Genomic DNA, 22,667 nt, shown 5'->3' on the forward strand with positions numbered 1-22,667 from the left:
AAGCCCAGCATTGTAAAGGATAATCCCTCAGAAACAATCAGGATTTTTATTCTGCGGCCTCTGTTATTTCTGCAGCCTCACGCGTAAAAATACACACAGCACACGCACACACAACTCACAACAAACATCTCCAGCATTTGTCCTGACACACAAAGACGTACATGTACAAGCACTGGCATGCATTGCACACTGAGTGGACTCATGAGAAAGTATGCAAGAAATTCACATCAAATTACCCAAGTGTTTAATTTTGTTTAATGCTGTTCTCTGTGCTCTCCGTCAGCTACAGCTATGATAACATGACAGCAGTTCCAGAGGACAGGGATTTAAAAATGGGGAGTTGCTACGTTGCTGTGAAATGTCAGTTAAGTCAGTATGTGTATCATTGTCATGTTTTGTTCAGGCAGCCATTCTGTAGCTTTTCACACTCGGCTGAGCCCTATTGTTAAATAAACAAAGCCTTGTGTTCGGATCAGTGAGGCGATCAGGCGCTCACCTGAAAAATTGGAGAGAGGAGAATGCAGAAAAGAGCAGGGGAGCTGCACACTGCAAAAAAAAAATGCACCTGGTAACAAACTTAAAAGCTTACTGCAAAAATGGACCATTTGCACGGTAGCGTTGTCTGACATGTAATAGCATGAAGAAGCACAGTTGAAATAAGGCTAGGTTGCGTGCTAAGGCTGACCACATAACTAATAATAAGTACCAACATAATCGTGTTCAATTCAATTCAATAATGTTCATTAAAAAACAAATAAACTAGTTAAGTTGCATTCATCTATAATATATTTTGACACAGTCCCATTTGTGGACCTCTTTTTTGCAGTGTGCGAGCTGGTGCTGGAGACAGCTGTGCAGTGTCTAGACAGGTAGACACCTCTGCGGTTCCAGAGCTGGGATTGTCTGCCCGTCAATGCCATTATTCCTCATCTTCCAACAGGAGGTTTCCTTCTCTGTCTTTTCCCCTGCCGGCATCATCTGTCACCACATCCAAGGGGAAGGAGAAACATAATTACAGGACAGTGGTAACCACAACTCAACCCCCCTTAAGGTTAGCACTAATAACAATGGTGTCCAGCCGCCGTGACTGTCAGGCTGACATTGTTCAACAGTTACACCAAATGCCAGTAAACAATACATCAAAAAAGCTGCCGTAGTCCACCTGTTGTCGAATAATGCCAGGAAAAAGATAATGTATTTTAAGAAATACTACAAGACCTAATACAAGTAGAACAGTTAAGATTGTGCAACAGACTTGATAACAACAATGAAATAATTACCGTTGTTAAAGATAATCTTAGCTACTTACTGTACTTTACTTACTTACTACTCTTTATCTACCAATTACACAAGCCTTCATTGGCAAGTGATGTTAGCAGATCAGCATTACACACAAATTACTCACTAGTTCACCTCATTCATAACGAGGAATTGCAGGAATATTGTCAGGTGTCTGTTTTATGCATATGCTCATTAAACTATTGGTTCTAAGCTATCATCACACTAACATGCAGACAAGTGTAGATGAAAGGATGAACACACATAAGCACACAGCAGCAAAAAGACAGAGAGGCCTGCACTGTATTTAACTGTTTCTTGGGATCCAACAAGCACGTTTCATTGGCTCTGTGATGCACTGCAGTGTTGTCAGTGTGACCTCAGATTTTTTAATGCTCCATGTTATTCAAACAGGTTCCTGGGGAGGACTGTAATTAGGACCAACACTGCGCCACCCTCAACATCACAAACATGCTCATGCACCACACACAGTACTGTATTATTCATTCTTACACACTCAAACGTACACACACACACACACACATTTGTAGTATGTTGTACTCACATTGGCCAAACAATGGAAATAATAAATAAATAAATCCCGCTTTTTGCTCTGCACTCGTTGAGTGATCTTAAAACCAGGCCGAGGTCGCTGTTAAACTATGCTATGTCTGTGCAAAGGTAACATACTATGCAAGTCCTAATGCATTGGTCTCACAATCTGAATCTGCATGGACATTATCAAGGTTGCAACGAGGAACTTTCATTTTGTGTTGATTTTTGGGCTCCCTGTTGACAACAGTGTCTCCACCAGGGTCCCTTTAGAAATCCTCTCATTCTCATCCTCTCATTCATTGCAGCAGGGTCCGCCTCGTGAAGTCCTGATTCTGGTTTCTCGTGCAACAGGCCCAACAATATGACCAGAGCCTCCAGCTCCATGGTGTTGGCTCCCACACCAGCCAGGCGTACCAGTGCTCCTCTAATTAGTTTTTGTTTTGAGGTCTGATTTTCTTACTTTGTTATATTATCTCTGCTATGTTCACCCGCAAGTAACTTTTTGGCAATGTTTAGCAGCGTTATTTATTTTGACGTCTAGCATTCCAACGGAATAGGTTACCTGAGTAAAGTAAATCATTGTGAATATATCCGTCCAACCCCCTATGCTGTTATCTTGAACCGGCTTATGCTCAAGTTTGTTTGACCAAACTACATTTACTCGGGGGGCGGGACTTATATATAGCAAGTGCTATATCTGTTGGCTACTTTTGTGATAAAACCACTGACACGTTGTGGCATGATACAGTCTAGTGTATTAGTATGTCTACCACAAGAAGAAAAGCATAATCGTCGATAAACAAACTCAACAATATCCGTTATACCACAATATTCCACAAGCTCAGTCTTGCCAAACCAATCGAGACGAGCAACAAACCCCAATGGATGTGTTTTTATTGTTTTTCAGCATCACACACAGTCTCTCATATTCCAAATTCTTTCTCACATAAACTCAGACATTACCATAACATCCACACAACATTATTTTAATCTTACGCATTTACTATTCTCTCTCAAACAAACACTATAATTCTTTCTCTTTCTCTATTCTCTTTGACAAATCCCACTCACACACACAATAAGCTAGTGTTCTCACATTAATGACAATAAGGGTACAACTCTATATGTGGGGGAGTACAAAATTGTGCAAGGGAGAGTGTATATGTAACATTATAAAGGAATGTGTGAGGGAAATGGCCTCTTGACTAGTACACACACACAGATGTGTATATAGATGTGCTCACACACATTTTAAAGCATAAACATGTCAGCAAAAACACAAATTAAACATACATAAAGATGCTAAACACACAAAAGAATTTTCTTGAGACGTTTCACTTATTATATCATCTCAAGACCGCTGAGCTTAATTGTGTAAGTCTAACCTTATGAGGTTCACTTGAGTACTGTGGGTTGCTCAAGTAATAAATGAGCTGTTGTCATGATTCCCCAGCTGGTATTATACATGGGCTGAGTGTCATGTCACTATTACATTTCCACTGAATGTGAACGTGTGTGTTGCGGGAGGCTTAGCGTGCTGACCTTGGAACCCAACATCGTCCTCCCACTTCTCCACTGCAGTTGTCACTGACATCTAACAGACAGGTCCCACTATTGTTTTTATTCCCATGATCTTGTTTTTGCATTCCAGTCAGCCTTCAGCAGCCTGCAGGTTATAGAATACACATGAACACAAACACACAGTAGACATCTCTCATCCTGCACAATACAAACAAAGTGGTTTGCTATCTCTATTGACAACGTGTCTTGTCTAGTCACTGGTAGTCATGCTTGTTTTATTGAAGAATGGCATGTCAAAGTCTCACTGGCTTGTTGTGATTCTGGATCAAATCTTTAGTTTTTACCCTGAACCTGAAAATGTATTTACTTCTGGGTTGTTTTACAAGTGACAGAGAGCTGAGGAAGAGTCGGATCACTGGCCTAATAACACCTTATGCTCAACAAAGAGAAGCTGCAGGTATAAAGGTCACCCTACCCTAAATCATTCGACACTCAAATAAACACTCCACACATGGAGGCGCCAGGTCTTATCAGGTAACCTTTCCCATTGTATTGTATTTCTGTAACACCTCATCCTTGCAAAGACAAGAATATGACCTCTAAGATGATTAATAGTGGGACATTTTCTGCCCAATTGGCTGTTTGTCATGACTGGCCATGACAAGGCAAGTAAGAAAAGACCTTCAGTGAGAGGCATGGTTACTTTTCAACAGAATATAATAAGTCTTCCAAAGAAATGTTCAGCCCTGAGCAGACATAAAAAGTATGACAGGAAATTAGTTTCTTTGAAAAGTGTGTGCTCTATAAGTTGACGCTACTCTTATTCATCTTGAGAGTAACTCTTCCACAGAGTCCTTTCATCGCTCATATGTGAGTCTCTCATTCTGTCGCCTTCTGCAACTTATTTAAAATTTAAGTATCTAAAATATTTATATTTCAAAAAATAATACGTAGCCTCAGCTGATCAGAACGGTATGTGTATCTGCATATCTGCTTGTCACCAAGTGAGATCAGATAGGACAATGAAACTGTCCTCATCAGATAGTATATATACTATCTTATCTGTACATACCATATGTGCTGGACTGATAAACATTGTGTGCATTTTTTTGTTGTGTATGTGAGGAAATACACAAGCATCACACACTTGCGCAAACAAACACCTTTTTGCTCTTCACCTGTAGTTCAACTCTTTGTGCGTCAGTGTTGAGGTTGACCTTATTCAATGAGCCAGTGTGGCTTATTAAAACATCCTAATCCCTGCAGAGAGCAAAGACAGGGGAAGCAAGAAGATTTATCTAGCGGGAACATGCAAACTAATGCCTTTCACAGACTCCTATCAGGACAAAATGTGCGTACTTGCAGTCCTAATGGCTGTAGTCGGTGTATTCACTGAGTAATTACTATAGGAGATTTAGAAATATGCATAGCAGTTCAGGCTGGGGGAGCAAGCCTGAACTTGAGCATACTAAAGAGCCCATTAATCCTGTTTAATTCTATTAAGACTCGGACCACAGCTGGATAAGAGGCCAGCAGAGTTCCAGAGACTACATCTGTAATGCTTTGGAGTCCCACAGCGAAAAGCTCTGACTTGACAATTTTTTTTTTCCTCTTCGCAAGTTGAATTCATTCACAGCCTTAAGCAGCAGATTTCATTTGGTAGTAAACAAAGACAGGTTCAATTTTGTGAGGACTGTAGGAAGAAGTGTGTTTTACACCTCCATCTACTGTTTCATCCATTAAAACAGAAGAGGTTTGCAAATAGAGTTTGGCTGAGCTTCACATGCCTTGCTGATGTTATCAATGTGACAAAAAAAAACATGTGACACAAGTGTGCTTTCAACAGACGTGAAAGGATACGCAGGTGAGCTACGTGCCATCCACCGCATACTTATCCGATGTGTTGATTTGGATCAGCACTCCCCAACATCCGCCCTGTTATTTTTGCACCTGTCCAATTCCACAAAAAAATCAAAATCTTATCAGGGAATTCCTAAAAGTTCAGTACGAGGACGAATGAGAACGTGGGTTTAGCTCTTTTTCACATGGAAGAGTGTGGCTAGTAATGGCTTTCACCTGTTGAGATAAGAGTTGAACCCCCCTCATTCTAAGTGACCACAGTGTGCGGCTACTGTTCCTACTGTGTGCACAGTCACAGCAGTGTAAATACTGAGGCCCTTTTGCTTGGACCTCCGTAATCTAGACATACAGAATGTGCCTCTGCTTGTCGACCCCCATTCATTGCTATTAGGGCCAAAGGGTTAGCGAGGAGGACGCCAGTCACAGTGTAAACGAGATGTCATGTTTGACAGGGTGTGTAAGCTCAGCTCAGGGGAGCAGCGTGCCGCTCGCTCAGCTCTGTCACACACACCTAAACACGAGACAATAACAAGGAGACCGGGAGACAAGGAGAGACAAGAACCTGTCACACAAGCACGGGCATAAACTATATGTTGCTCAGGAATGAATCTCGTCTCCTTAGTTACTCTATTATGAAACAATACCGGCCTGAAAACCACGATCACATTCCTTCCCACCCTGACGCCTCACGCCCATCACCCTCACTCTCTCATAACTACCGCTCTATCTGTTTTGCCAAATGCTCCATGCTTCCCTTCATTACTGGACCAGTTTACCTGCTCGTCTGTCTCCTTTACCTCAGCATTATGCACTCCCCCATTACTGTAGCTGCCCCCGCCCCCTCCCCCGTCTCTCTTTCTCTCTCTCTCACAGTCTAATCTCGGTTGCTTTTCATTCTGTCTCGGCCTCGAAGTGGATCGAGGAGAGAAAAAAAGGAATGAAAGAAAACGCCTCAGACACCCCAACCTGTATCTGGCTTAGTATCTCCATGGTAGCATGACCCCCTGAAACAGCCCATTATGCTCCACTGCACTCAAAAAGGACTGAGAGTGACTAGAGGCAAAGAACGAAGAGGAGAGAGAGAGAGAGAGAGAGAGAGAGAGAGAGAGAGAGAGAGAGAGAGAGAGAGAGAGAGAGAGAGAGAGAGAGATGCAATGAAAGAAACGAGGAGAGCACAGGAATGGAAGCCCCCAAACAAAACAAGAGGTTAAATCACTTATCATTGCAGTGTTTATGTTTAGTTTGAGCCCAGAGTTCCTTATTTCCTCACAGAGTCTGGTAATAGCTGGATGCTGACTGACTTACAAATGGCTAAATAGTTTACTTTACCAACTCTGCTGCAGTTGAGACAACTGAGATGAAAATAATGAAATAATGGAGGACTGAAGAAGTTAAAAACATTCAACATTCAGTTTATTGGTTTGGTTTTTTTTGAGTACAGTGGTTATTTCTGCCTTTCTGGCATTCACAGACAAAACAAACAAACACCAATAACTGGCAACACATAAAATATAGCTTTCTGATAATATCTGTGGCTCAGTCTAGTAGTTACAACAGATACAATAGTAACTCTCCGTACCTGATTGACACAAAAGTAAATACAAACACTTAATAATAAACTGTCCAAAACTGGAACTAATACTTTTGAAATTCTGTATGGTTTATAAAATGACATGGCTATTTACATTCAATTTGAATAATTATAATTAAAAAGTAGCAAAAACAAACATAGTGTATGAGTCTTAGATGAACAAAAATAAACACTGATTATTCAAACTTGTGATAAAATATATAATATTGATTATCATGAGAAGGTTCCATTATGTACGTTCAAGTGCTATTAATAAAAATGCACAGGAGAGCCGCCACGTCGGCCCTCCTGTCAGAGTGGCATAAATCAAGGTGCAGCTCAGAGATTGAAGTCAGGGGGCAAAGGTCAAAGGTTACAAAATTCAGTCAAACCTCCACCTCTAAGACACAGTCAAAGTGGTTAGTACAGAAAGATGGTAGTGGTGAGGAAGGGAAGTTATTCGGTCAGATTCCTAACCATCACTACTTTGGTTACACAAAAAGAAAGATAACATTGTATTACAGTTCAAATACTGTTTTTTTTTTTCTTCTTTTTTGCTTACGTTCAGGTTATCGTTGTAGCGATAGAGGGCCAGTCTGATAGCAGTGGCACAACAGAAGGTGCAGATGGGTCCAATTTGAAGCCAGTGCTTGTCCCATATCGCTTGGTACACAGCTGCCGTTACATCTGAGGATGAATGGTCTCAGTTCACAGCTGCTGGCTGATGTTTTCCAAGGTGAACACAAGATCAAAAACGAAGAGGAGACGTTTTCTCCTCGCTCCGTCCTAGGAGTCACCAGTCCTGCTTTAAAAGCTCACTAACTGCACTGACCAAATGCCTCCATCACCAGCATCCAAAAACTATCAACATTAGCAGCTTCTAAAAATCATCTTGAAAAATAGACTTTTTTTTAATTTCTTTTCCTCATATATATGTATAAAAATATCTGTAATATAACTATGCAGTTCTTTTCACTGGACGGGTTTGACTAACAGTCAAATGTGCTTCTTGTATTTCACATGTGTGAGTGTGTGAACATTAGATTACTGTGTGAATGTATGTGTGTCAGTATGCCCCAAAAGAGCAGGCAATGTGTTAGATTGTACTCTTTCATCATATTCTTCTCCGAGAGCGATTCCCTTTCCTAGAACCCTTCTCTCTGCTCCTCACCTGTCCTATCTGACTCCCTCCCTGACTCTCTGTCATCCGTCTTCACTTATCTTCCCTCTCCTGGCATGAATGCATGTGTCTGCTAACAGACGGTTTGCTGGCTGGACAGTGGACTCTCCAGAGACATGCTGGTGGGGGACAGGTCTGGACGGGCGCAGGGCTTAAACATGGAGGAGATGTAGAAGGCCTGCAGGCACAGACACAAAACATGTCAGGAAATATACACAGACCACACACGCTGTCAATCATTCACTGTTTATAAACAGCACAAGAGATCAGAGTGAGGAAAATGAAGGAGAGAGCCTATTGTTTAAGCTAACTCAGTCAACAGAGAGCAGACAGAAACAAATCCTGTGAAGACAGAGACAACTGTTAGAGAAGACTATTTAGACAGCAGCCAAAATTTTGACATACCACCCAGTATGCAGTGAGCCCTCCTTGGATGAAGCCTGTGAGGACGTCGGTGGGGTGGTGGCGGTAGTCGGAGATGCGACTCAGGCCGGTGTAGATGGCGATCATCACTAGGAGGAACTGTATTAGTGGGCGCAGCAGCCTAGCTCCTCGCCACGACAACCGCGCCTGCAGGTAGAACTGCAAAGGAGGACAAATGCTGTTATTATGTTGCTGCTGACTTGGTAATTACTGCAAAAAAAAAGTGAATGCAAGCATGTAGGTGCTTGTGTGATAATGTATAAACTGATTACGCCTAATAATTAAAGCAGAGAGAGACCTTGAAGTGAAACATGGACATCCACTCAGTCTGCTTCCCAGAGGGGAAAGAGAAGCTTGGCACGGGTCCATTAACACTATCTAAAGCCCATTTCCTCCTTTTGTTCATCCTCATCTCCTGCCTCAGCGCTGCTGTACAGAATGGATGTTTGTGTCTGTAGAAATGGGGTCACGGGGCGAGCTCGTTGCAGATGCAGGGCGAGCTTTATGAGGAGCTGGAGGTCTGTCTGGACCCGTCAACCACTGGGGAGCATATGGCCTACATTCCTGCGGTGAGGTCGAGTCTAACCGGGTCCCTCTCTCTCTCTCTCTCTCATACCCCAAATGAGAGCAGGTGTCACACTGCTCCCTCCTTAAACACTAGCAGCTGGCCACGGTCCGGGTGGCATGTAGCTACAGGTTTGACACAATCTCTCCAGGTTATCTACAGTCTGCTAGCAACAAACTTGCAGGCATGGCTGTGTGTTTGTGCTTGCAGTGTGTATGTTGAAACAACAGAGTAAGATGTGGAGAGGAACTGGAGGAACGGGGCTAACGGACACTGAGGCCCTTGATTTTTTTTCTCACACCACTTCATTGCTTTACCCTTTTATTCCTCTTATTCAGACTTCTCTTACTCATCCTTGTTTGTGTCTATCTGATTGGAGAGGGCTTGCTTTTCATTTGGACTTCTATAGTACACAAATGCAAGTAAGAGAGGTTGTGATCTTATTTTGTTCCTCTTTAAGCAACATCCTCAGTTAATTTAATACATTTTTTGCGATATACGCAACCCACTATTTCAGTCAAACTATAAGTTATGTGTTAATGAGGGGGAATACATGAGGAATGTGGACATGTTATGGTTAATAATGTGCTTTTGTCTCCATCTTACTGTCGTTTTACTCCCACAGTGCACCCATGACTACTGGGCAGTGCAGTGTGAGAGAAAGAGAAAGATGAAGAGATGGCGGGGAGGTGGGGGGGGTTGAGAGGGTGTCTCTTGCTGAAAGAAGCCTGTCGATCTCTCAGCAGGCATATTCAGCCCAACGCCCCCTCCCCCCCAAATGAGAAACACAACAAGGCCTCCTCTGTCTGCGCAGCCTCTTCATCTATTCATGTTCCCCATGGAAAAACATTCTCCCTCATTCTCTAACTCCCCCCCTCTCTCCCCTCCTCTCTGTTTCTCTGTCTCACCAGCTCTTTCAGCTTGGAGCAGGATGCCTTTGGAGGATTGCTGCTCTCAAAGATCTGCTCCCTCACGATCAGGAAGTGTGAATATATTTACAGCACATGTGTTTGTGCATGTGTAATTAGCTAATCTAGGTAATAGTTGCACGCAGCGTTCTTGGCCTCTAGGGATTCGTGTTGTCTCTCGTAAGAAATGAAACTGAGTTGTAATATTCCCTCAACATAGTAAACACAGTACCAACTATTGTAATTACACAAACTCAGGTGAATGTGAAGGTTACATTCCAGATGTGTGTGTGTGTGTGTGTGTGTGTGTGTGTGTGTGTGTGTGTGTGTGTGTGTGTGTGTGTGTGTGTGTGTGTGTGTGTGTGTGTGTGTTAAAGGACAATGTGACTTACTGCCAAGTAGAGCATGGTGTACATTGCAAAGGAAGCATGGCCGGAAAAAAAAGACTTCCTGAAAGAGAAAGATCAATACAGGGTACATATTAACTGCATGACTCAAGCTAATGTATACCCCGCCCTTGGACAACAAACCAAATCAGTCCAGAGTGTAAAGATGCGCACACACACACCTTGCTTCCTCCACCATCTTCTCATGCCGGTGGCAGGAGACCTTGGCTACGTAGCTGCCCAGAGTGCAGTTGATGGACGCATAGGTGATATTACAGACATCCAGGAAGTTTGGTCGCAGGCGCCCCACACTTAGCTTGGCCATATTAGTGAGAGACTGACCCACGCAGCAACCAAACAGGAAGCTTCCCAGCTCCTTGTAGAGACACGACACATAGCAGTTTCCGACAAAAGCCCGCGAGTGAACACCTCGGTAACGCACCCGGTAGCATTCGCCCAAAGCGATCTGAGAAGGAAAAACCACAAGAGAATCTGGTTAACATAAGTCAAACAGTAGAGCTGCACAAATACTGAAACAGTATTTTAGTTGTAGTCTTACACTCATTGCATCAGTACTGAACGGCTATTACTGTCTTACCGTTAGACCAGTGATGACTATACCACCAGCGATGAGCAGGACGTCAGGGATGGCTTCTATCGGCTTGTAGGGATAGGTGATGCTGGCGTCTCCACAGAAGAAGCCTCGCTGGTACGGAGTCACTGCCTTAAACTCACACGCAAAGAATGGGATGGAGGCTGATGAGATGTGGGAGAGAAAGGGAGGGCAGGAAGACAAAAAAAAAAAAAAAGATGGCTTGATGAATGTCTTTGTGCATGTGGTCTGTGCAGCAATGATCACGGAGATAGCTGGTACAGACGGCCGACATAAAGGTGGTCTCAAAGGAGCACAGGGGAGCAGCTTTAAAGAACATCAGTCATCCGGTGACAGGATTTCCAGATTCTTAGGGGTTGAAGCATTCCTCAAATAGCTGCTTCCATCAGAGGAGCAGGGAGAAGGAGAGACGGAGAGACGGATGGACAGACAGACAGACAGACAGACAGACAGACAGACAGACAGACAGACAGACAGACAGACAGACAGACAGACAGACAGACAGACAGACGGACATGACAGTGGAGAATTTAGATGAGGAAGGAGGAAGAAGATGAGAGGGAGATTTCAGTGTGCCAAAAGAGGACAATAAACCCACTGTAGGACCAGCTAGGTATATATATATTTTTTTGTAACAATGACAGTTTGTTTCTTTTGGAAAGCAGTGACTGTTCGTTCAATCCATTTAATCTGACATTAACAATTGTCCTACAAATAAGGCGGCTGCTTTTCCTGGCTGGTCACTAATTAACAGAACTTGGTTTCAGGTGAAAGCGGTTCATGGTCTGACACGCTTTGAGCAAACAAACCCTGCAGCCTGATGCAATAGGTTCACTGAGTAAAAGAGTGTTTCAACAATTTAATGATGACAAAAAGGGAAACCGAGTGTTTGCATCCCCGGGAACTGGAGACTACGTAGCTGCACATCTTTTATTCTGTGTTATGATAGCCCTGTGAGAGCCTGCTCAGCTTCTCTGTGCCGTATGTATCCCATGTCCCCTGGTCACCCCGTGGAATGCAGAGAGAACATGGGACTAATCATTAACCTCTGTGCCTCTTCCTGTCATCCCAGGCCTGCTGGTTGGCTGGAACGCACCCAGGCCAATAGCACTGCTCCTGCCAGGGAATCTCAGACTACGTGACTGTGTAGTGCACAGGATACACACTCAAAATCAAGCAGAAGGAACTGCACACAAATACAGACTCAAACACAAAGGACGGCCTTGAAAACAAGTCTAGAAGCACAATAAATCAACACTTATTGACTCACAAAAAGCAGGGCACTAACCCCTGACCTACTACACCCAGTTTAAGATTTGTCCACATAGACTTTGTTTCAGTTTTATTATTCAGCTTGTTTGCTATCACAACCTTAGTCACACCACTCATTCAGCCCCACTGAACTGATAAAGGATTAACGAGGAAATAATCTATAGGTGTGAGCCAATCTGCGGAGAAAACACACCAGGAGGCAACTCTGAGGGCTTGTTAAGAAGGATATACTGTAAGTCAGTGACTTCTGTAGTCAAAGTCAAGCTGCCCTAGCAGAAAGACAAAACACTGATACAAGCCAGCTCACGTAAATATAATTCAAGGAGGGCCTCAATCAGAAAGTGAGGGAGGGAAACACGTTGCAGGCAGATAGCGGAGGCTTTGACGCCAACAGAGAGAGAGAGATAGGAAACACCTCCCTTCTGACCCCGATCACTCATTCATCTCACACAGTTGCCACATCGACAGGCGTCTCCTCACACACACCTACATAAATTACATAAATGTACCTCACACACATAGACATACAGGTACCATCTGTTTTTTTAGACAGAGAGATTTACGATACAGTATTCATCTTTTTCTTTTGAAGCTTTGGTGTTTTATGTTCAGAATTTCTGCTTTCCTAACAAATGTCAGTTGAATTTTGTCAAACTATCAACTTATTACTTTGAGTTTATTGGGGATATCATCTGATGCAATCCATTGAAATAACCATGGAAACCAAATAACCAAATAATCATTTTAAAGTCAAATATTATATTGGCAGAATCTCACAATATTGAACGTGAATGCTGTGTTGCCACCTTAGTTACTGGTGTTTGTTATGCAAAAAAGTGTTTTTAATGTGCATTGCATATCTCTGTGTGTGTGACATAATGAAGCAAAATGAACAAATCATCTCTATGTATTGTAATCAGTGTATTATTGTGATTTCAATATTCAAAGTACAACTTTGATTGGGTGATGGGAGCTTACATTTACTGAGGTAGTTCTCATTATATGGATTGATGGAAAATAAGAAGTTAGGGAATTGACAAGACGTGAAAGAGGGGAATGACATGAAGAACCTTACAGCATTTGACATTTATTCCGCCATAAATGAACCGCTTTGGGTGTAACAAGGTCAGTTCAGTGGCAAACATTGCTTTCATACCACATGTTCTCTCTGTGTCCTCATCTGATTCCTGAATATGGAAAGTCCTCTCTCAATAATCAATATTATGCTGCACTGACGCAGAGGGAATGGACAGATTCTCCATTAAAGACCACACACTGTGGTTACAGTAGGAACATGGATCATTTTCAATACATAGGGATCCCTGAAGTGCAGCATATTGTATGGCCTCAGACCTGCCAGAGCTGATGGCTTGTGTTGTTTTCCCTTTATTGCATGAAGTCCACGGACAGACTCAGAATTTAATGGCCTTGAACCAAAGATCACTCCACTCTGGCAAAGATATTTGCAAAGCTTCTCATTAAAATAAATCCAATCCACATGAGTTGTGTCACAAACTATCAGTGCTGTACAATATATAAAACACAAAGCAACGATGATCAAAACCACATGCAAAGCTGCTCGGTATCTGCACAATCACAGCTCCCGTGTCACAGTAGATGTCTATTCTTTACAACTACATTAACAGTTTTCACAACAAGACGGGAAAACACTCCAGAGACCCTCACATCATCTGTCAGGCAGCTGTGAGCAAACCTTAGCACCTGGTCAAGACATGCTCAGAAGAGAGCCAGGCCAGGAAGGCCTGCGAGGGGACCCAAAAGGAGGCGGAGGAGTGGGTCGGCTCACACAGCCAGGCCAAAATGTGCTGCTCGCTGGGCCTGACACTCAACGCAGGAATGCTTTCAAATAGTCAAAAGGGACAGAAAGAAAGAAGGGGGAAAGAAGAGAAAGGAGGGAGGGAGAAGAGGAGGAATGAGAGCCGAGGGGATATGTGCCTCACTCTGAGAAACTCTTCTGGTTCTAATTTACACATCTATGACCACAGCCCAGAATGAGCTCACTGTGAGAGGAGAACAACAACAACCAAATACAAGAAATAGAAGGAAACAAAACATGGAGAAAGTGATTAAAGACAGACTGCAATTGAGTATTCATCCACATGCTTTACAGTCATTTGCTTAACATCTGCTGATCAATACAATGTCAAACTAAAAACTAGGGTAATTTGCATGGCCATTGACAAAAGGGGGTGAGGGCGGTAATGCTGGGTGAGAGAAAACTGGAGAGATGGAGATGCGGTTGGGGTTCATCCCCAGAGAACAGCAGACGAAGACGATTAGTGGCGGTTCTGGAATGTGAGGGTCAGAGATCTGGGCTCTGCTGGGACCCGCTCTGTAAACACGACCCCACGTCAACCAACAGAATGTCCACAACATCCACACACACATTAAAACCACACTGGGATGCAAACAAACCCAACCCACAGCCACATAGACTAACAGACAACCAAACAAACCACCACAAAACCCACCAGCACCAAGAAAAAAGAACTAATCAACCAAGCAAGAGTCAAACAATCCTAAATGCATTGAGGCAAACAGGCTTATTATCACAGACCTAAATGAGTTAGGGATGCTGCTGCTGTCAGACAAACAGCCTGTGAGTCCTCATAGATTAGCATGACACTCAGCCTGAAGCTTTATCTAAGCCACAGTAATGATCATTCGCTTCATCACATCCAATAATGTTTGACTGTGTAGGCCTTGTTCTATTTGCCCTTTGATAGAACTGGAGGACAGACAATTAGTGAGCAACCTGTTAACGCAGGTCCGGCCTGCAGTTTTTGAACTCGGCTGAGCCTCGGCTGCAGCCCAGCTTACTGCACCCTTCAGGGGCGGTCGACCCTCGCTGGGCCCCTCCGCAGTTTCGTGCCAGTGCTTCACAGCTAAATGTTAAGCTGCTTGTTTACCTACAAGTCAACAGTGTAAAAAAAAAGTACTCTGTTGGACTGAGCCCTGAAGTGACGTAATTTGAATCCTAATAGGCTCACAAATAGCAGTCTCCAGTTGGGCCGGGTGGGCTTGTACAATTATTTGTGCAATAATGACTTCAACAGATCAAGGCTGTCGCCACATGAGCCAGCCTTGATCTCTTCTTACATCTAATTACTGTTCTGTTTGAGTCAGGTACTTTGAGGGCACCTGATATGTATATTAAAAAAAGGATTTGGCAGTCTAAGACTGTATGCACCATCACGCAGGCTCAAGCACACAAAAGAACAAAGGGAGACACACGTACACAGATTGTTGTATTGTCAGGCAGGTAACACTTAAACAGGAGGTGAAGTCATCTGCAACAACGCTGTGATTATGATTGGCAGCCATAAACCGCCACCAGCTTAATTAAAGTGTTGTTATGCGTATTACCTAGAAAGGTGGTTCTTCCTGTTCATTCGTTGTGGCCAATCCAGAAATAAGAGGTGGGATAAGGGTGAGTGTAATTATGAATCCCAGTGCAAGATCCAGCCTACGTGGCTGGTTGAGGTAGAGACGATCAACTGAGGTTAGGCATTGACCTTGAGTAGTTAGGGTCAGAATAGCCCATTGGACGCCTGGCCAATCCTGGGTGCCTGCATGCTTCACAGGGTGTGTCTGGTGAAGAAAAGCAGTGGGATCCATAATAACCCCTGGCCTCCTGCACCCATACATTCCTTTTTTAGGTAATTAGTCGGATTGTTTTGAAAGACTTGTCTGTTTCATCTGCCCTGATGGCAGCACAAAGATCGGGGGAGTAATCAGTAAAGAACAAAGAGGCACTGAGGAGCCACGACAGTCTTGGATCTTTGTGAGCCATCTGCTATCATCAGCATCTCTTGCTGCTGGACTCCATTCAGCCTCTTAAAGTAGATATACCCATCACTTCATTTATCATGGCACATTTGATGTGCAAAGTCACAAAAGAAATGCGTATGTAAACTAAAATAAACGTCTCTTCCGACTGCCTTTGTGTTGCTACACCTTCCAGCAGTGCAGCAGGAGAGCTGCAGCATGCCCCTCTCACTGTTACTGTTACAGCTGGCCAGTGGCGACATGCTTCCCACAGCTGCTTCTGTTCTCTCCACACTTCACCGACCTGCTTCCTGGAGCCCGGCTCTGGAGTTCAGGGCAAGAGTGGTGAGGTCTGAAGTGGACTGTTTGCCTGTCTGTCTGATTCAGCAGGAACAAAAAGGACCCGCCGCTCTGGTATTTACCTGGGAAGCTTGAAAGGAGCTCTCCGGTGGGTTTTGCGGTATGAAGGTTTTGGGTGTGCGCAAAGACATGGGGGCTGGCAGTCTGCAATGTGAGAACCACACAGGGTTGTGGTCGAGACTGCAGGGGAGGTATTTGGCACGGTGCACCCTGATTGTGGTAGTTCTGCATGTATGGCGAGAGTTGAGGGCTGTTTTGTCAGCGTGTTTTGGTTTTGGGGGGAACATGCAGTTGGAACAACTTCAGAGGGAAGCTTGGGAGGATGAAGGAAGTGAAGGCTCTAGCAGGTGAAATACAACACAATGATAAAAAAGTTGATGATGGGTAACAATGCCATGGCGCCAAGGGAGGAGGGGGGCTGTCTCCTTATCGGAGGACAGAAAAAAAGACGCAAAGGCAAGGAACCAGGCTGCATTCAGATCCAGCTAGATACTTCGATGGGAAGCCTCTACAGAAAAGAATCCATTCTAGCTAATGAGCACTGAGGATAAGAGCACTACACACATCTTTGTTCACTCATTACGGCTAATACCTATGGACCACCCTGAGCACTTATGGAACCGTCATCGAGGAGAAGATTGCAGCTGTCTCGTTAAAAGCACATTTGGAGCTATTTGCCGTCTGAACCGTCAATCCTTCTCACTGCTACTTCCTTGTGATAGGACATAAACAGACAGCTGTGGAAAAGATCCCTCAGGCGCCCCTGGGTCTGACCTCTGAGCCCTACTGTAGCTCTCCAACCCCTTCTAACCCCTCACTCCACTCTCCCACCCCGGGGCTGTTCCCTCATTCAGGCTTTTACTTGCCCCTAAGCCTTCAGGCAACTGAGACATTTCTAAGGCCTGACCTCTAATGGGTGAAGGAAGACGTATTGACAGCAAAGTACATGTGCACATACAGTCTGTCTCAGGAAGCGTGCAGCTAATGGATTCCTGGACCTCTGCAGTGCTGTCAAATAGGGAAGAGATGCATGTGAACACTAATGAGAGAGAGAGAACGAGTGAAAGGGAGAGAGGGAGAGAGAGAAAGTACTTCTTCCACTGACTAATGATTTGAATGAGACATTTTTAATGGCTCTCTCCATCTGTCCGTCGCAGAGTGACGCCAGTGTGTTCCACAACTTCAGAGCGTGTTTGATCAGGGCCTGAAACGCTCAGCAAAACAGGACCGGCAAATTTGTCAACAAACAGCACGCACATGGCAGCTGTAGTAGGGTGTCCACGTTATAACAGCCACGATGACGCATACACACAAACGCCCACACCCGCGCTTCTACTCATAAGCACGCATAAATACACACACAGGAGACAATTTAATATTCCTGGCCCTGTACACACTGACATGCTGTGACGTGCTGGCCTCTTGTTGTCTCACTCACTTGGCAGCTTTCTCTGCCAAAAGAACAGAACCAGGAATCATTATCCCGCCGCCCGCCCAAAACACACATGCAGACGTAAAACACACACTTCGCGACATTGCTGGAACACCTTCAGTCTCAAAATAGAGTTTGTCTGAAGACAAGAAAAGAAAAGGAGAAGACAAAAATGAAGAGAAAAAAAAGAGATAAGCGGAAAAGAGGGAGCCTTTTCAGAATTCTGATCACTTAGGTAGATACCGTTCGTCTCTTGCTGGCATGCTGCTTCACGTCTTGAACAAAAACACACACTTACCAGCGATTATCTGATTCCAGTTTCCACTTTTTATATTATCCAGAAGCTAGTTCTGTTTTTACGACTGAATGAGATCCTGTTCTTGTTTTAAATAGACGCGTCTAAGCAGTTTCTCAACAGTGTGAATCTTTTTTTCTCTCTTACTATTCTAACCCAGCCTTACGTCTTGTGCATATCAGGTGTGAAAGAATTTCACAATTACCTCCACGAGAAGGTCGAGCCTCGTGGCAACCATAATGGCACAACCACTAAGCTGTATAAGCTAATGGTGGGTCTTCAAGTGCCACTTCCAATCAGTTGCCAATTACTCTTAAGAGAGGCAATAACTGGCTTTATTGGGGTGGTGACAGGACGAGGACCACCTGTGTAGGAGGGAAACAGCAGTCCAGGCTGGGAGGCCTGTCTCTGCATGCTCTCCAGATATGACAAATACCTGACGCCTCCTGACCTCTGGGTGGCTGGACGCTAGATCTTAGATCCAGCCACAGGGTGCAAATTCTGTCAGGTCTGTCCCTGTCAAACCCCATCAGTCCCACCAGGAATGCCTGCACACAACAGGACACAGAAGCAAACACTTGCATTCTGCAGCTTGCATAGAAGATGCCGACATTGAGCTGAACCAGAGCGATGCATCTCTGTGCAGCATCCATCATGTACGTGTCAGAGCAGCGCCATGAACAATGCTGAAGAACAACAGTGTCAGACAAGCCCGGTGTTGAGTATGAGTATGATCAGGTAACCGGAGTCAAAGACTCGGTTAGTGTCCTCAATATCCCAGCATTCCACAACAGACAGATTAGAGTTTATTCATAATGAGACGCTGTACTAACTTTGTGCCGCCACTTTAAATGTGAAGAAAATACTGGAACACATGGAGAGGCTGTGAAAACCTCAGACCACTGTGGATTCCCTCTTCAGCTGATAACATAATGAGGATGCTTCAGGGTAAAATTCCACAGTTACAGTAGTGAATGAGCTCCTTTAACAGGATGAATAATGCCGGCGGGTCCAACTGTCTGAGGGAATGGGATGATGGCATGTTTAAGGGAAAAGTGGCTTAGTCAGAGATAAGCACGTTTAGCTAAATAAAGGGCTCAATTCATCTCCTCTGTGATGGCATTCACTGCCGAATGCCCACAGATGAGTCAAGGTCAGGCTTCGATAACTGACATGATGGTGAACAGAGCAGAGACAGGCAGGATGCAGTCAGACATCTGTAAGTAGTCTGATATCTCATTAGATCTCCCAGGAACAAGAATGGATGCATTATTACATTTTACTGTTCTATATTATTAACTATTATGCTCTCCTGTCAGTACAGAATTGTGTAGTAAACAATTTACCAGATGTGATGATTAACAGGAAGGGTTCCAGCCACTGAGCCAAGGTGAAAACTCCTTTTTCAGTACACCGTGCACTTTTTGTTATGTTGAAAACGTATCACCCACTTAAATCAAGCCAGAACTTTTGAGAATGAGAAGGTGAACTCCTTTAACTTCAGTCACAAGACCAACTGACTCTCTAAATCCTCTCAGCTGCGACCAGCTTGAGGCTCAGTGACTCAGTCTCACTGCGGTAATCTAGTCAGTGGGGCTCAGAGGAGTCAGGGCACGCAGATCAGTGAGAAAGCAAGTGGCGTGCTCAGCGTGCGTCTCAAGAGGAGAACCGAGAGAGATCGTTTCCTCTGCGGTGCTGACTGATGCCGGGTCGCTATAGCCACTTCCTAATCACAAAACAAAGCTGGTGTGAAGGGTGCCGAGAGAACAGCTAATAGCATACCTGCAGGGGTTAAAAACAACAATGAAACTGACGGCCTGCACTGTCGTTTTGCCTGCTGCCGCGCTTCCTGCGCTTTAACTGCCAACGAGGCTGAGACCTGTCAGTCTGCCTCGACGGGTTCCGCCTCTCTCGTATTTACTGCCGGTCCAAATACCCGCTCACACGACAACAGGAGATCCCTTCCCTATCAGAGTCATGTGAGATGGCAACGTTAAACCGATGAAGTTATACAACCTCACGCTTCAGCGAGCAGCAGAGCCCAGGACAGCAGGTTCCTCAGGCAGGCTTTCCAGAGGATGGTCTGGCTTCTAACTTTGACCTCTGAAAGAGTCCAGGACAATTCTAAGGTTGTGGTATTCCAATGGAGTATTTCCATTCTGTCAGACATTTCTGCCACATTGTTTATGAGAGAAAATTATTTATCTTTCTTCTCTGACTCCAGTCACTAGATTTTTGCCAGATTGATGTTCCACGTTCCCCTAAGAAGATGCAATGCTGTACTTTGAACTGTAAACACATGAATCGGTTCTGCCAAGCACAACATGAACAAACTGCTGTCCACCAAGAATATGCTGCCTGCAGGTTTAGAACAATTAACTTCAACTTTATGCACGTGTACTGCGAATTTTTCCTGTCTTGGCACAATTGTGAGACTTTTTCTGCCAAAGAGAATTTAAATATCTCTCTCTGTAATGTATTAACTCCTAGGGCACGATGAGGGAATGTGTAATAGTGATTATATGAAGTACCAGCCAATACAACTGTGATAATCCTAACTAACATAATTAATATTATCCTGCTCTATTGATTCAAACCATGATACAATTTGAACAAATAGAGCCCTCTGATGTTAATATGTCCATTTTTGTCCAAATTGCTGATTATGACTAATTTCAAAATGTTTGCTCAGCTAGATCTTGTTTCCATTGATAAAGTGAAAATAGTAAACATGTGCAAGCTTGTTTTACTCCAATTTAAAATGAAAAACATTTGGATTTTAGGCCTTGTGGTTATACACGATGTGAAAAATAAATAATCAAATGGTGATAGAAAATACTCTTTAGTTTCACTGTTTTATAAATAGACAGTTACTATTAAAATGATTGAGTACTGTGTGACAACATTTTGAAATCCTTTGTCAATTGGATTCCATACTCAAATGCTATTACAGAGAAACTAATTTCTGCCACTCCTTTATTATGGTTATGCCAGGAGTTGATGCCAGTAGAAGTTGCCTAATCTCCTTGTGAAAACTGGTGGTTAATTTGATTAAACTATAAGCCTGCCTGTAAAGTCTTCCATGAGCACTGTAAATGATGTGCGGTTAGAGAGGAGAACGAGCCCAGGGAACAGAGGTCATTTTCAGCACGAGGACACGAGCATGTTTTCATCCCAATTCCCACGTTCTTCTCCCGGGAACTTTAGGAGTTACCATGGGAACAGATGAGTTCCCGGGACAACTCTGCTCCTGCCAGCTGAGACCCCCCACACCCTCCACCCCTCCCTCCACCTCCCACCCATCCACCCGCTCGAGCTGAAACTTTTCAGCCCGTTTGAACGGTTTCCATTTGACTCTCTGGAAAAATGCTTTTGCGGGCTTCGTTTTACTTTTACAAATCCCCATGCGATGTGTTTCCCCTCCCGAAAGCCAACTTCGAGTAACCTCCTTTTAACCTCCAAAAGACTGGATAGGATCTCGTGTTGACACATGCGTGCAATCAAAAAGACTTAGATGACAGAAGTGTGTGGGTCCTTTTTTTTTTTAAAGATGGGTATTGTGCATGCACAACTTTAAAATCTGAAGTGATGAAGTGGTCTTCAGGGCTTGTGTATCACACCGCATTCGCCATCGCCGCAGATGATAACTATTCAATTAAAAGACGTGAATACACATAATCTTACCGACAAATAGGCATATTACATCCAAACCGACTAGCATCTTCTTCTTGGTCCAAAACGAGCTCTCTTCCTCGGACTGGGAGTGGAAATGCATCCCACCGCCGTTCTCCATTCCGTCCCCGGCCCCTCCAGCGTCAGCTAACCGCAGCTGGAGCTCCGCGTCCCGGGGCAGCGTGGTGCCGTGCGTACCGGTGGAGTTGAACTTCTGCATGTCTTTAGCTCAAAAATAAAAGTTATTGACAACTTGTAAAAAAAAAAAATGTTTAAAAAAAGGGATTGCAATGTTCCGTCTTGTCGCGTATTCCTAAAAGGTTTCAGTCCGCCCGTCGTCGGTGCAACAAATCCATGTCAACGAAAGTTTGACAGCAGCAGACTTGTTGAGGTTTGTGGTTGAAACAAATAGAGCGTGCAGAGAGAAATGTATTTTTTTTTTTTTTAAAGATGGAGGCTGTTTGAAATAAGAGGCAACACCAGCATCCGAGTAAACTTCAACTCAGTTACACTTCCCCGAAAACTTCTCCTGAGTGGAAGCGCGTTGTACTCTCAAACGTCCCGGACAGACCTGCGCCCGCATTTATGTCAAACAAACATGAATGAAAAAACACAACTTTTGGTTCAAACTTTCAAAATAAAGTGCTCCCTGGTTGAACGTCAGCCTCGCCGTGCGTCGAGCGGCTGTGCAACGTTCATTTTGGTTGGAGAGTCCTATCACTTCCGGTGTTGTTCAGTGTGACTTGACGCAGCTGCTGTCCGCGGTAAAAAAAAAAAAATATATAAAAAAAAGAAACAAAAAAATCAATGTGTAACGATGAGGCTGGAGCTCACGGCGACATGTTCGATCCGGTTGACCTGCCAGCTGCGTGACGGTGGGTGAGATGTGCTGTCCTCTCTAACGGCCCCTCCCACGTGAGGACAGGATACTGCCGGCCTTCTTCACGTTAACGACAACGATTTAAGGAGATTGTGTTTTCGTTTGCAC

At 44.0% G+C, this 22,667-nt stretch overlaps 1 protein-coding gene across 2 annotated transcripts; it reads right to left on the minus strand.

Moving 5' to 3' along the window:
* Positions 1–860: 860 nt before the first annotated feature.
* On the minus strand, positions 861–22,503 carry ppap2d (phosphatidic acid phosphatase type 2D). Of its 2 annotated transcripts, XR_011077615.1 has the most exons (7): positions 21,692–22,503; positions 10,845–11,002; positions 10,429–10,712; positions 10,253–10,310; positions 8,370–8,546; positions 7,956–8,142; positions 861–978 (listed from the first exon to the last, which is right to left on the minus strand). XR_011077615.1 is itself a non-coding variant. In XM_068579455.1 (6 exons), the coding sequence occupies exons 1-6, from the start codon at positions 21,897–21,899 to the stop codon at positions 8,038–8,040; spliced, it is 990 nt and encodes a 329-aa protein (XP_068435556.1). In that variant the 5' UTR covers positions 21,900–22,503; the 3' UTR covers positions 6,610–8,037. The 2 variants fall into 2 exon arrangements, 1 of the variants encoding a protein (XP_068435556.1); XM_068579455.1 differs by lacking the exon at positions 861–978 and having other exon boundaries at positions 6,610–8,142.
* Positions 22,504–22,667: the final 164 nt, after the last annotated feature.

Source organism: Clinocottus analis, unplaced genomic scaffold (assembly GCF_023055335.1).
Source record: "Clinocottus analis isolate CAN_PGR_092001 unplaced genomic scaffold, fCliAna1.0.p SCAF_16, whole genome shotgun sequence".
NCBI classification, from domain to species: domain Eukaryota; kingdom Metazoa; phylum Chordata; class Actinopteri; order Perciformes; family Cottidae; genus Clinocottus; species Clinocottus analis.